The sequence below is a fragment of the Lithobates pipiens genome, unplaced genomic scaffold, assembly GCF_037356315.1.
Source record: "Lithobates pipiens isolate NorthernLeopardFrog02 unplaced genomic scaffold, aLitPip1_a1.2 Scaffold_18, whole genome shotgun sequence".
Classification (NCBI taxonomy): Eukaryota; Metazoa; Chordata; class Amphibia; order Anura; family Ranidae; genus Lithobates; species Lithobates pipiens.
Window position 1 is genome coordinate 617,072,093 of NW_027507758.1, and position 13,144 is coordinate 617,085,236.

At 49.1% G+C, this 13,144-nt stretch overlaps 1 protein-coding gene across 1 annotated transcript in view; it reads left to right on the plus strand.

The window, feature by feature from the left end:
* Positions 1 to 6,990: 6,990 nt before the first annotated feature.
* IFT172 (intraflagellar transport 172) overlaps positions 6,991 to 13,144 on the plus strand; it is an 87,034-nt gene continuing 80,880 nt past the window's right edge. Inside the window, exons 1-2 of the mRNA XM_077489376.1 lie at positions 6,991 to 7,044; positions 12,441 to 12,584. Coding sequence (XP_077345502.1) covers positions 7,006 to 7,044; positions 12,441 to 12,584 — 183 coding nt within the window. The 5' untranslated portion in view covers positions 6,991 to 7,005. The remainder of the gene's footprint in view (positions 7,045 to 12,440; positions 12,585 to 13,144) is intronic.

A 13,144-nucleotide genomic window follows, 5' to 3' on the forward strand; every position in this document is an offset into this window, starting at 1 on the left:
GTTCGGCGAATTCCGAACGTTTTGGCCGTTCGCGTCAAAATTCGAGTGACGCGCGCGCGGACCACAATGCACTGCGTTGGCGCAGTGCATTGCTGCCCGATGATTGGCCAAGCATGCACTGTGACCCCGCATGCTTGGCCAATCGCAGCGCCGGCAGCGAGGAGAGCCATGATTGGCCACAGGCATCCTGCCTTTAAGGCGGCCTCCTGTAGTGTGTTACTTTGCATCTGAAGCAGTGGGTGTTCTGTGTACCTTCAACACAGTACACACCAATCGTTTTTGGCTGATTTCCTATCTTGCTGCTGTGTAGTGGTTGTTGTCTGTGCCCTGACTGCAGTATACACCACTATATTCACCTCATCTATATAGCTAGTGATCTAGCTTTAACCACTTAACAACTGCCCATTGCCGATTAACGGCTTCAGGGCGGTTGTTTAACTCAGAGAGGCCGTTAATTAACGGCCTCCCAGAATTCTGCTCTCGCGTGCCCCGAGGTGTGTGCACTCGAGAGCATCCGTGACCGCCGGGTCCATAGGACCCGGCGCATCACGGTAAACGGCCGCTCATAGCGGCCGTTTACCACGTGATTGCTCCATCAAATGACGGAGTGATCACTTGGAAACAAACCGGCGTCATGTTATGACGCCTGTTCCTCCCTCCCCTTTCTGTACCGATCGGTACAGCGGAGGGGAAAGAGATCGGTGTCAGCAGCGATGTGGGCTGCATCTGCAGTGCCCACATCGCTGCTCACCGAATTTAACCCCTCAATTCCCTGCCAATACTCTGCAATACCAGTGCATACTCTGCAGTACCCTGCCATTACTCTGCAGTACCCCGCCATTACTCTGCAGTACCCCGCCATTACTCTGCAGTGCAGTACCCCGCCATTACTCTGCAGTGCAGTACCCTGCCATTACTCTGCAGTGCAGTACCCTGCCATTACTCTGTAGTACCCCGCCATTACTCTGCAGTGCAGTACCCCGCCATTACTCTGCAGTGCAGTACCCCGCCATTACTCTGCAGTGCAGTACCCTGCCATTACTCTGCAGTGCAGTACCCCGCCATTACTCTGCAGTGCAGTACCCTGCCATTACTCTGCAGTGCAGTACCCCGCCATTACTCTGCAGTACCCCGCCATTACTCTGCAGTACCCCGCCATTACTCTGCAGTGCAGTACCCTGCCATTACTCTGCAGTGCAGTACCCTGCCATTACTCTGCAGTGCAGTACCCCGCCATTACTCTGCAGTACCCCGCCATTACTCTGCAGTGCAGTACCCCGCCATTACTCTGCAGTACCCCGCCATTACTCTGCAGTGCAGTACCCTGCCATTACTCTGCAGTGCAGTACCCCGCCATTACTCTGCAGTGCAGTACCCTGCCATTACTCTGCAGTACCCCGCCATTACTCTGCAGTGCAGTACCCTGCCATTACTCTGCAGTGCAGTACCCTGCCATTACTCTGCAGTGCAGTACCCTGCCATTACTCTGCAGTGCAGTACCCCGCCATTACTCTGCAGTGCAGTACCCTGCCATTACTCTGCAGTGCAGTACCCTGCTATTACTCTGTAGTACCCCGCCAATACCCCGCCAATACTCTGTAATACCCTGCCATAAATTGCCATACCCAGCCATACTCAGAGATACCCAGCCATACTCGGTGATACCCTGAAATACCCAGCCATAGACGCCCCCCACCCCTCACCGCCCTCCGGTGCTTCTACCAACTCGCCAGTACGATCAAAGCCAGAATCTTTTTTTTATTTTTTATTTCAGGCTTCCCAGCCTAGAGGTGAGATGTGGGGTCATATTGACCCCCCAGATTTCACTGTAAAGAGGACCTGTCACCCCATATTCCTATTACAAGGGATGTTTACATTTCTTGTAATAGGAATAAAAGTGATCAAAAATATATTTTTGGGGAAAAAAATGTCAAACTAAAATAAATAAAGTAAAATGAACAATAAAAAAATAAAATAAAAATTAAAGCGCCCATGTCCCCATGTGCTCGCATGTGCCACACATGTGAGGTATCGCCGAGAATGTTAGAGCGAGAGCAATAATTCTAGTCCTAGACCTCCTCTGCAACTCAAAACATGTAACCAGTAAAAAAATATTTAAAGCGTTGCCTATGGGGATTTTTTAAGTAGCGACGTTTGGCGCCATTCAACGGGCATGTGCAATTTTGAAGAGTGACATGTTTGATATCTATTTACTCAGCATAACTTCATCTTTCACTTTATGCAAACATTGGGCTAACAAGTGGTTAATAATAGAGCTTGCAGTCAGTAGTGTTAGGAGATAGTGCGTGCTGTCTGCGTGCTCTGTACCCAGTACATACCGCTATAATATAGGGCAGGCCCCTACTTTCAAACATCCAACTTACAAACATCTCCTACTTGCAAACGCAAGGAGACAGCAGAAAGTGAGATGAAAAAAGATGGACGACAAAACAAATTATACAGGGGTGATAACCCTTCCCTATGTTTTCCAAAAAGCTTAAAGATAGTTTTTTTGACTGGAGCTACACTTTAAAAATGTACCGGTTGAAAATGACAAACAGATTCAACTTAACACAACAAACCTACACAGTCCCTGTCTTGTTTGCACCGCCTGTATACTGCTGTTCTGAGTATATAGGGCCTGGGGGCCACACGCATTTCCTTTTTTTAATATGGGTACGGGGTTCCCCTTAATATGCGTACAAGACCCAAATAGGCTGGTAATGGGCAGGGAGGGCTACCCATGCCATGTTTCTCAATGATTTTCAACCATATTGCAGGAACCAGATATAACATTAAAACCGCAAGCAGTTTTAAATGGTGTTATTTCCGTTTAATGTCATTTTGTGCAGGGACTGTTCTAAACACGGGAAACACGTGGCACTTCACAGGCATACTACAGACACCCCCCAGGCACCATATTTAAAGGAATATTTCACTTTTTTTTTTTCACTTTAATCGTCATTAAAATCAGTGCTCCCGTCAAAACGGTAGTTTTTAAAACTTTTTTTTGCAGTGACCCATGTCCCCTGAGGCAGGAGGCAGGTCGCCAAACCCTTTTTAGGACACTATCTTGCATATTAGCCGTTAAAATGAGCACTTTCCAATTCGAACGTTCGAGTCCCATAGACTTCAATGGGGTTCTAACGTTCGTACCGAACGCGGGGGTCGTTCGCAAGTTCTGGTGCAAACCGAACCGGGGGGTGTTCGGCTCATCCCTAATCTCTATATCCCTCCTATTAATAATCTATATATACCTCCTATTACTTATCTATATATACCTCCTATTACTTATCCATATATACCTCCTATTATTTATCTCTATATCCCTCCTATTAATAATCTATATATACTTCCTATTATTTATCTATATATACCTCCTATTATTTATCTATATATTTATATATACCTCCTATTATTTATCTATATAAACCTCCTACGATTTATCTATATATCCTATATAAACCTCTGATCATTTTTTGATATACTGTATCTCAAAAAAGTGAGTACACCCCTCACATTTTTATAAATATATTATTATAACTTTTCATGTGACAACACTGAAGAAATGACACTTGTCTACAATGTAAAGTAGTGAGTGTACAGCTTGTATAACAGTGTCAATTTGCTGTCCCCTCAAAATAACTCAACACACAGCCATTAATGTCTAAACTGCTGGCAACAAAAGTAAGTATGTTCAAATTGGACTCAAAGTGTCAATATTTTGTGTGGCCACCATTATTTTCCAGCACTGCCTTAACACTCTTGGACATGGAGGTCATCAGAGCTTCAAAAGTTGCCACTGGAGTCCTCTGTCACTCCTCCATGATGACGAAGCTGGTGGATGTTAGAGACCTTGCTCTCCTCCACCTTCCATTTGAGGATGCCCCACAGATGATCAATAGGGTTTAGGTCTGGAGACATGCATGGCCAGTCCATAACCTTTACCCTCAGCTTCTTTAGCAAGGCTGTGTTCGTCTTGGAGGTGTGTTTGGGGTCGTTATCATGTTGGAATACTGCCCTGCAGCCAGTGTTGGTCATCTTACTTTAAAAAAGTAATTAGTTAAGTTAGAAATTACTTCTCCCAAAAAGTAATTGCATTAGTAACTCGGTTACTAAATTGGAAAAGTAATTAGTTACTCAGCAAAGTAACTTTAACAGGGGTGGCAGCAGTGGTACTTGAGGGGGTGGCAGGGGTGGTACTTGAGGGGGTGGCAGTGGTGGTACTTAGGGGGGTGGCAGTGGTGTACTTGGGGGGGTGGCAGTGGTGGTGGTGTGTGGTACTTGGGGGGGAGGCAGCGGTGGTGTACTTGGGGTGGGTGGCAGGCAGCGGTAGTACTTGGGGGGGTGGCAGCAGTAGCGGTGCCATCCTCTCCCACCACCACCTCTGCCTCTTACTGATCCCATCCCCCACCACCACTGATCTCATCCCTAGAAGTAGACAAAACACAGGGTTAGAGCGTTTAGGTAGAAAGTCCAGTTACTCTTGGAACTTATCAAATAGAAAAGTCTCTCACATTAGAAAATCCAGAGAATAGCCATTCACAACTGGATCCTCACCCTTATCGGATAGTCCTTGTCTCAAGCAAAGCAACGTCTCTGCCACAGACTTGTTGTAGGACACTTGGATAAAGTCTCTGCCACAGACTTGTTGTAGGACACTTGGATAAAGTCTCTGCCACAGACTTGTTGTAGGACACTTGGATAAAGTCTCTGCCACAGACTTGTTGTAGGACACTTGGATAAAGTCTCTGCCACAGACTTGTTGTAGGACACTTGGATAAAGTCTCTGCCACAGACTTGTTGTAGGACACTTGGATAAAGTCTCTGCCACAGACTTGTTGTAGGACACTTGGATAAAGTCTCTGCCACAGACTTGTTGTAGGACACTTGGATAAAGTCTCTGCCACAGACTTGTTGTAGGACACTTGGATAAAGTCTCTGTCACAGACTTGTTGTAGGACACTTGGATAAAGTCTCTGCCACAGACTTGTTGTAGGACACTTGGATAAAGTCTCTGTCACAGACTTGTTGTAGGACACTTGGATAAAGTCTCTGCCACAGACTTGTTGTAGGACACTTGGATAAAGTCTCTGCCACAGACTTGTTGTAGGACACTTGGATAAAGTCTCTGCCACAGACTTGTTGTAGGACACTTGGATAAAGTCTCTGCCACAGACTTGTTGTAGGACACTTGGATAAAGTCTCTGCCACAGACTTGTTGTAGGACACTTGGATAAAGTCTCTGCCACAGACTTGTTGTAGGACACTTGGATAAAGTCTCTGTCACAGACTTGTTGTAGGACACTTGGATAAAGTCTCTGCCACAGACTTGTTGTAGGACACTTGGATAAAGTCTCTGTCACAGACTTGTTGTAGGACACTTGGATAAAGTCTCTGTCACAGACTTGTTGTAGGACACTTGGATAAAGTCTCTGCCACAGACTTGTTGTAGGACACTTGGATAAAGTCTCTGTCACAGACTTGTTGTAGGACACTTGGATAAAGTCTCTGCCACAGACTTGTTGTAGGACACTTGGATAAAGTCTCTGTCACAGACTTGTTGTAGGACACTTGGATAAAGTCTCTGTCACAGACTTGTTGTAGGACACTTGGATAAAGTCTCTGCCACAGACTTGTTGTAGGACACTTGGATAAAGTCTCTGCCACAGACTTGTTGTAGGACACTTGGATAAAGTCTCTGTCACAGACTTGTTGTAGGACACTTGGATAAAGTCTCTGCCACAGACTTGTTGTAGGACACTTGGATAAAGTCTCTGCCACAGACTTGTTGTAGGACACTTGGATAAAGTCTCTGCCACAGACTTGTTGTAGGACACTTGAATAACCGAAGCATGTAGACAAACTTAGAGAACCCTCGTACGGTTCCAGGATCTTGCAGCCGGTCCGGCGATACCATACGAGATCAGATTCGCTTGGGGTCTTTCAACTGAGCCTCCAGGCTCTTTCTGAGAAGCCAGCCTTTTGCGTGGCCTTCTCTCGAAGAGTCCTCCCCTGGATGCTTCTCCAGTTGCTGGGCCTCTCCACAAACCGAGACGGCACCGGACCACCTCCGAATCCTCCTTCCAGTTACTTTGCCTCGGGCCAGCCAGCCCCGAGACTCGGAATCGGATGGATCCGCACCCCAGGCCATGAGAGCCCTGGGGGCTGGTCAGGAGGACCAGGACCAAACGGACAGAAAAGCACTTCTGGACCGGAACCCTGAAGCACGTGATGTCAGCCCCTTAAGTACCCTCTCCCAGAATGCACAGCAGGACGACACGCCCACTGGGCCGGGCTCCGAAAAAGAACTGGCACTCAATGCACCTAACTGGACTGCGTCCTCGCACCTGCCAGAGATGACAGCGCCACTTGTGGTCAAGCAGAACATAATGCAATCCAGCTAGGCTGGTACTGAGATCAAAATTTGGTGTAAATGAGCCCAAAACCAAACTGCGGTTCCAGGAATATTAAATGACAAAAACACAAAAAGCGCGTGCTCTTCAGGAGCCGGCGCTACAATTATATAATATATATATATATATATATATATATATATATATATATATATATACCCCGTTTTAAACCCTTATTTATTATTTTTATATATGATACAGATTTCATATATTTTTTAATTGATCTATTTGGTATGTATAGAGGAGGAGGTGTGAGGCGGGTATTAGGAGGAGGTAAGTAGTCCCCGGTGTTGTTGGTATAGTACTTTTCTACACAGAGATCACGCACTCTAGTCTCTATGGTCACCCCGGACTCCGCCCCCATTTCTCTCACTCTCTTTGCCTCCAAATATCGGCGCAGGCGCAGTAGGGTAGAGGCGGTGGGGGACGCGCACTGTACGGGCTCGTGCATGCTTTCCAGGCTCTACAGGACGACGTCCTTCCGTACAGCGTCCGTAGTCCGCCGTCACCCCGGCAACCACAAACTGTGAGGATTCCTGCTCAGAGCCTGACATCACCCGAAAACCGCCCGGACTACGGAGAGGACACAATGCAGCTGAAACATATGAAGACCCTCCTCACCCCACAGGTGTCACCCGAACCGGGTCATTAGACAGGGCGGGGGGATGATAGGGGTATAAATGGCGGGGGTGGGGATGTGGGGTGTGTGGTTCTCTTGTGTGTGAGGTGTTATGAAAATGTAATTGGGAGTAGAAGAACTAGTGTACCCAGCATATAATATTATCCATAAGTAGAGTCCAGGGGCCCCTGTGGTGAATGCAGTGTCTGTTTTGGTAGCAGGAGAGACCTAAAGATGAGATCAGCGGTGATGAGGAGATCCTCCGACCACTTGTCCAACCAGCCTGGAATGGAGCTGCCTGAAACCCCACGCATACCTCCTCCCAACACCCCACGCACACCTCCTCCCGAAACCCCACGGACACCTCCTCCTGAAACCCCACGCACACCCCTGCCCGACACCCCACGCATACCTCCTCCCGACACCCCACGCATACCTCCTCCCGACACCCAACCCCTGCCCGTCACCCCACGCACAACCCCTGCCCGTCACCCCACGCACACCCCTGCCCGACACCCTTGCATACCTCCTCCCGACACCCCACGCAGATCCCTCCCGACACCCCACGTGTGAAAGAAACAATACCTGTGTGAGGAAAAATGTAGCAGAGACCTGAAGATGAGATCAGGGGTGATGAGGAGATCCTCCGGCCACTGTCCAACCAGCCTGGAATGGAGCTTCTCACTAGCATGAACTGAAGCGCGGAGTCCGCTTATCTACTCTGCCTGACACCCCGCGCACACATTCTCTTCTGGTTCCGATGAAAATACATGGTGGGAAAAACAACATCTGTGTGCGGGAAAATGTAGCGGAGACCTGAAGATGAGATCAGCGGTGATGAGGAGATCCTCCGACCACTTGTCCAACCAGCCTGGAATGGAGCTTCTCACTAGCAGGAACTGAAGCTCAGAGTCCACTTATCTACACTGCATCTTAGTCCCTCTCTAGTAGCGGAATCTGAGCTTCAGTTCATGCTAGTGAGAAGCTCCATTCCAGGCTGGCTGGACAGTGGCCGAAGGATCTCCTCATCAGCGCTGATCTCATCTTCAGGTCTCCGGTACCAAAACAGACACTGCGTCTACCTCAGGGGCCACGCATACCCCTTGCCAACACCCCACGCATACCCCTTACCGACCCACCACGCATACCCCTTGCCGACATCCCACGCTTACCCCTGCCCGACACCCCACGCAAATATTCTCTTCTGGTCCCTAAGAAAATACAAGGTGTGAAAGAAACACCTGTGTGCAGGAAAATGAGCGACCGGAATCTGAAGCAACAGATTCACATCAAACTTGGTGGCAAAAACGTGACTGAAACTTCAGCGCTGTTAACAGGCTTATGGTGAACGTTGCTTGAAGAAATCGGGTGTTCTTGAATGGCTTAGGCGATTGGGAAGATGTCGACTTTATGACGCAAGAGGTGGGTGGGCAAAAAAATGCAAAGGACGGGTGCATATGTGGACAGAGCGGGAACCCTCCTAACGATCAGATGGAAGACTGCGGTTCCATTCACACCTAGGCGTTCTGGAATCACGGTAAAACGCGGGACACTTTTGCGATGCCAATACTTCTTAATGGCACTCTAATCTTGATTCGATTTTTGCCATGCGATTCCAAATTGGCAGCAAGACGCGGGACGCTTTTGCAATGCCAATACTTCTTAATGGCACCCCAATCGTGATTACATTTTTGCCATGTGATTTCAGAATCGCGGCAAGACGTGGGACGCTTTTGCGATGCCAGTGCTTCTAAATGGCACCCCAATTGCGATAAAATTTTGCCAAGCTGTTCCAAAATCGCGGGAAAAAGACGTGGGGCGCTTTTGCAATGCCAATACTTCTTAATGGCACCCTAATCACGATTCAATTTTGCCAATGCGATTTCAGAACTGCGACAAGGTGCTTTTGCGATGCCAATGCTTCTTAATGGCACCCTAATCACAATTCTATTTTGCCAATGCGATTTCAGAACTGCGGCAAGGCACTTTTGCAATGCCAATGCTTCTTAATGGCACCCCAATCGCCATAAAAGTTTGCCATGCTCTTCCAAAATTGTGGCAAGATGCGGGACGCTTTTGCAATGCCAATACTTCTTAATGGCACCCCAATCGTGATTCGATTTTGCTATGCGATTTCAGAATTGTGGCAAGACACGGGGCACTTTTGCGATGCCAATGCTTCTTAATAGCACTCCAATAGCGATTCAATTTTGCCATGCGATTCCAGAATAGCGGCAAAGTGCTGGATGCTTTTGCAATGTCAATACTGCTTAACCCCCATCAGATCCGTGCTATAGCCGAATGACAGCTACAGCGAGGATCTACTTTGCCGGGAGGCCGTCAGTAGACGTCCTCCCCTTTTCACGATCCCCGCGCGCCCCCTGGAGGTCGTGCGCTGTGATCGCTGAGTCAGTGGGACTCGGGTGAGCACAGATCGGAGTAAGGGGTCGATCCCGGCCTCTTACCATATGATTAGCTGTCAGCCAATGGCAGCTGATCACGTGATGTAAACAGAAGATCGGTAATCGTTTTTTTTTTTCAGCGTGAGGAGAAACAAAAGCCGATCACCGACTTCTGTGCAAGGGACATCGGTCCCGAAGAGGAAGAGGCGAAGCCGCCTCATCTGTGCCAACCAGTACCGCCTGCTAGTGCCACGAATCAGTGCCCACCAGTGCAAGCAGTCAGTGCCACCTATCAATGCCCACCAGTGGTGCCAATCAGTGCCTCATCAGTGACACTTAGCAGTGCTGCCTATCAATGTTGCCTACCAGTGCCGATCAGTGCCCATCACGGCCACTCATCAGTGCCCATCACTGCCACCTATAAGTGGCCTTCAGTGCACCTATCAATGGCCATCAGTGCCACCTATTAATGCCCATCAGTGCAGCCTCATCAGCGCACATCAATGAAGGAGAAAAATTACCTGTTTGCAAAACTTATTAACAAAATATAAAAAAAAGTTTTTTGTTTTTTTTTGTTAATTTTTTTAAAAAAAAAGACCAAATAAAAACTGCAGAGGTGATCAAAAACCACCAAAAGAAAGTTCTATTTGTGGGAAAAAAATGATACAAATTTAATTTGGGTACAGTGTTGTATGACCGTGCAATTGTTATTCAAAGTATGACAGCGCTAAAAGCTGAAAATTGGTCTGGGCGTGAGAAAGGTTTAGGTGCCCAGTAAGCAAGTGCTTAATGGCACCCCAATCGTGAATTAATTTTGCCATGTGATTCCAGAATCACATGGCAAAACGTGGAACGCTTTTGCAATGCCATTACTTCTTAATGGCACCCCAATCGCGGTGCGATGTTTACTGCGGGAAAAATCACACTGCAATCGCGACAAACCGCAATGTGCAAAGCTGTTGCCCAAAAGAAGCTCCTGCTCCTTTTTGAGCGAAAAACTTTGCGCATTGTGATTTTGCTGCAATTGCAGTGCGATATATCGCACCAAAATCACGCCGTGATTGGGGTGCCATTAAGAAGTACCGCCATTGCAAAAACGTCCAATGCTTTGCCACAATTCTGGAATCGCATGGCAAAATCGTACCACGATCGGGGTGCCATTAAGAAGGAAAGGCATTCCGTGTTTTGCTGCAATTCTGGAATGGCGAGCAGAATCGCCCATGCATCAAGAACGCCCAGGTGTGAATGGAGCCTGAGTCCGCGAATGACGGCAGAAGAATCGAACATGAACAGGGAAATGGTGCAGCAGATTCTAACGGAGGATTTGAGAAAGAGAAAGATTTCTGCAAAGATGGCACCTTGAATTTTGACAGAAAGTCAGAAATAATGTCGCCTTCACATCATTTGAAGAATGCTGAGGGGTTGGATAGGATTATTGCTAGTCCAGCAACTCCATAACCAGGATATCTGACTCAGTTTTCTCTCTGTCTGCTTTCTGGAAACGCCCCTTTATAAAGATATCAAGGTCCTCCAATCTGGGGTTTCTGATTCAGCTAGCAGGGACAGGGGGTGATGTACATAGCAATAAAAATAAAATACCTCTATCTATGACAATAAGGAGCACAACCATTTACAGTTACAGACAGTAGAGGGCAGCAGATCTCTTCGGGTGTGTCAAACAGGGCAGGTGTCAGGTGGGGTGTCAGGCGGGGTGCCAGGCAGGGTGTGTGTGGGGTGCCAGGCAGCGTGTGTGTGCGGGGTGCCAGGCAGGGTGTGTGTGCGGGGTGCCAGGCAGGGTGTGTGTGCGGGGTGCCAGGCAGGGTGTGTGTGCAGGGTGCCAGGCAGGGTGTGTGTGCGGAGTGCCAGGCAGGGTGTGTGTGCGGAGTGCCAGGCAGGGTGTGTGTGCGGAGTGCCAGGCAGGGTGTGTGTGCGGAGTGCCAGGCAGGGTGTGTGTGCGGAGTGCCAGGCAGGGTGTGTGTGCGGAGTGCCAGGCAGGGTGTGTGTGCGGAGTGCCAGGCAGGGTGTGTGTGCGGAGTGCCAGGCAGGGTGTGTGTGCGGGGTGCCAGGCAGGGTGTGTGTGCGGGGTGCCAGGCAGGGTGTGTGTGTGGGGTGCCAGGCAGGGTATGTGGGGTGTTGGAGAAGGGTGTGTGTGTGGGGTGTTGGAGAAGGGTATGTGTGGGGTGTCAGGCAGGGAAGGTGTGGGGTGCCAGGCAGGGTGTGTGTGGGGTGTTGGAGGAGGGTATGTGTGGGGTGCCAGGCAGGGAAGGTGGGGGGTGTCAGGCAGGGTATGTGTGGGGTGCCAGGCAGGGTGTGTGTGTGGGTTGTCAGGCATGGTATGTGAGGTCTTGGGTGTCGGGCAGGGTATGTGTTGGGTGTCGGGCAGGGTGTGTGTTGGGTGTCGGGCAGGGTGTGTGTTGGGTGTCGGGCAGGGTGTGTGTGCGGGGTGCCAGGCAGGGTGTGTGTGGGGTGCCAGGCAGGGTATGTGGGGTGTTGGAGAAGGGTGTGTGTGGGGTGTCAGGCAGGGTATGTGGGGTGTTGGAGAAGGGTATGTGTGGGGTGTCAGGCAGGGAAGGTGTGGGGTGCCAGGCAGGGTGTGTGTGGGGTGTTGGAGAAGGGTATGTGTGGGGTGCCAGGCAGGGTGTGTGTGTGGGGTGTCAGGCATGGTATGTGAGGTCTTGGGTGTCGGGCAGGGTGTGTGTTGGGTGTCGGGCAGGGTGTGTGTTGGGTGTCGGGCAGGGTGTGTGTTGGGTGTCGGGCAGGGTGTGTGTTGGGTGTCGGGCAGGGTGTGTGTGGGGTGTCGGGCAGGGTGTGTGTTGGGTGTCGGGCAGGGTGTGTGTTGGGTGTCGGGCAGGGTGTGTGTGGGGTGTCGGGCAGGGTGTGTGTTGGTCGGTGTGTGTTGGGTGTCGGGCAGGGTGTGTGTGGGGTGTCGGGCAGGGTATGTGTGGGGTGTGGGGCAGGATATGTGGGGTGTTGTCCGGCGTGTGATCAGGTGATCTCTTTCAGGAAGGAGCGGCGAAGGTGACATGTATGGCGTGGTCACAGAACAATACCCGGTTTGCGGTGTGTACGGTAGACAGGGTGGTTCTCCTGTATGATGAACAGGGAGAGAGAAGAGACAAGTTCAGCACAAAACCCGCCGATGCCAAGGTGAGTTCCTCATCATGTGACCTCCACTATACAGGGATCTGACATCTGACTTGCATTGTTTTCTGAAACTTTCCTCCCCCTGCATACAGTTGTGCTCATAAGTTTACATACCCCGGCAGAATTTATGATTTCTTGGCTATTTTTCAGAGAATATGTATAACAGAAAAATGTTTCTTTCACTCATGGTTAGTGTTTGGCTGAAGCCATTTATTATCAATCAGCTGTGTTTACTCTTTTTAAATCATAATCACAACAGAAACTACCCAAATGACCCTGATCAAAAGTTTACATACCCCAGTTCTTAATACCGTGTATTGCCCCCCTTTAATATCAATGACAGGTGGAAGTCTTTTGTAGTATTTGTGGATGAGGCTCTTTATCTTCTCAGATGGTAAAGCTGCCCATTCCTCTTGGCAAAAAGCCTCCAGTTCCTGTAAATTCTTGGGCTGTGTTGAATGAACGGCACATTTGAGATCTCCCCAGGGTGGCTCAATGATATTGAGGTCAGGAGACTGAGATGGCCACTCCAGAACCTTCACTTTATTCTGTTGTAGCCAATG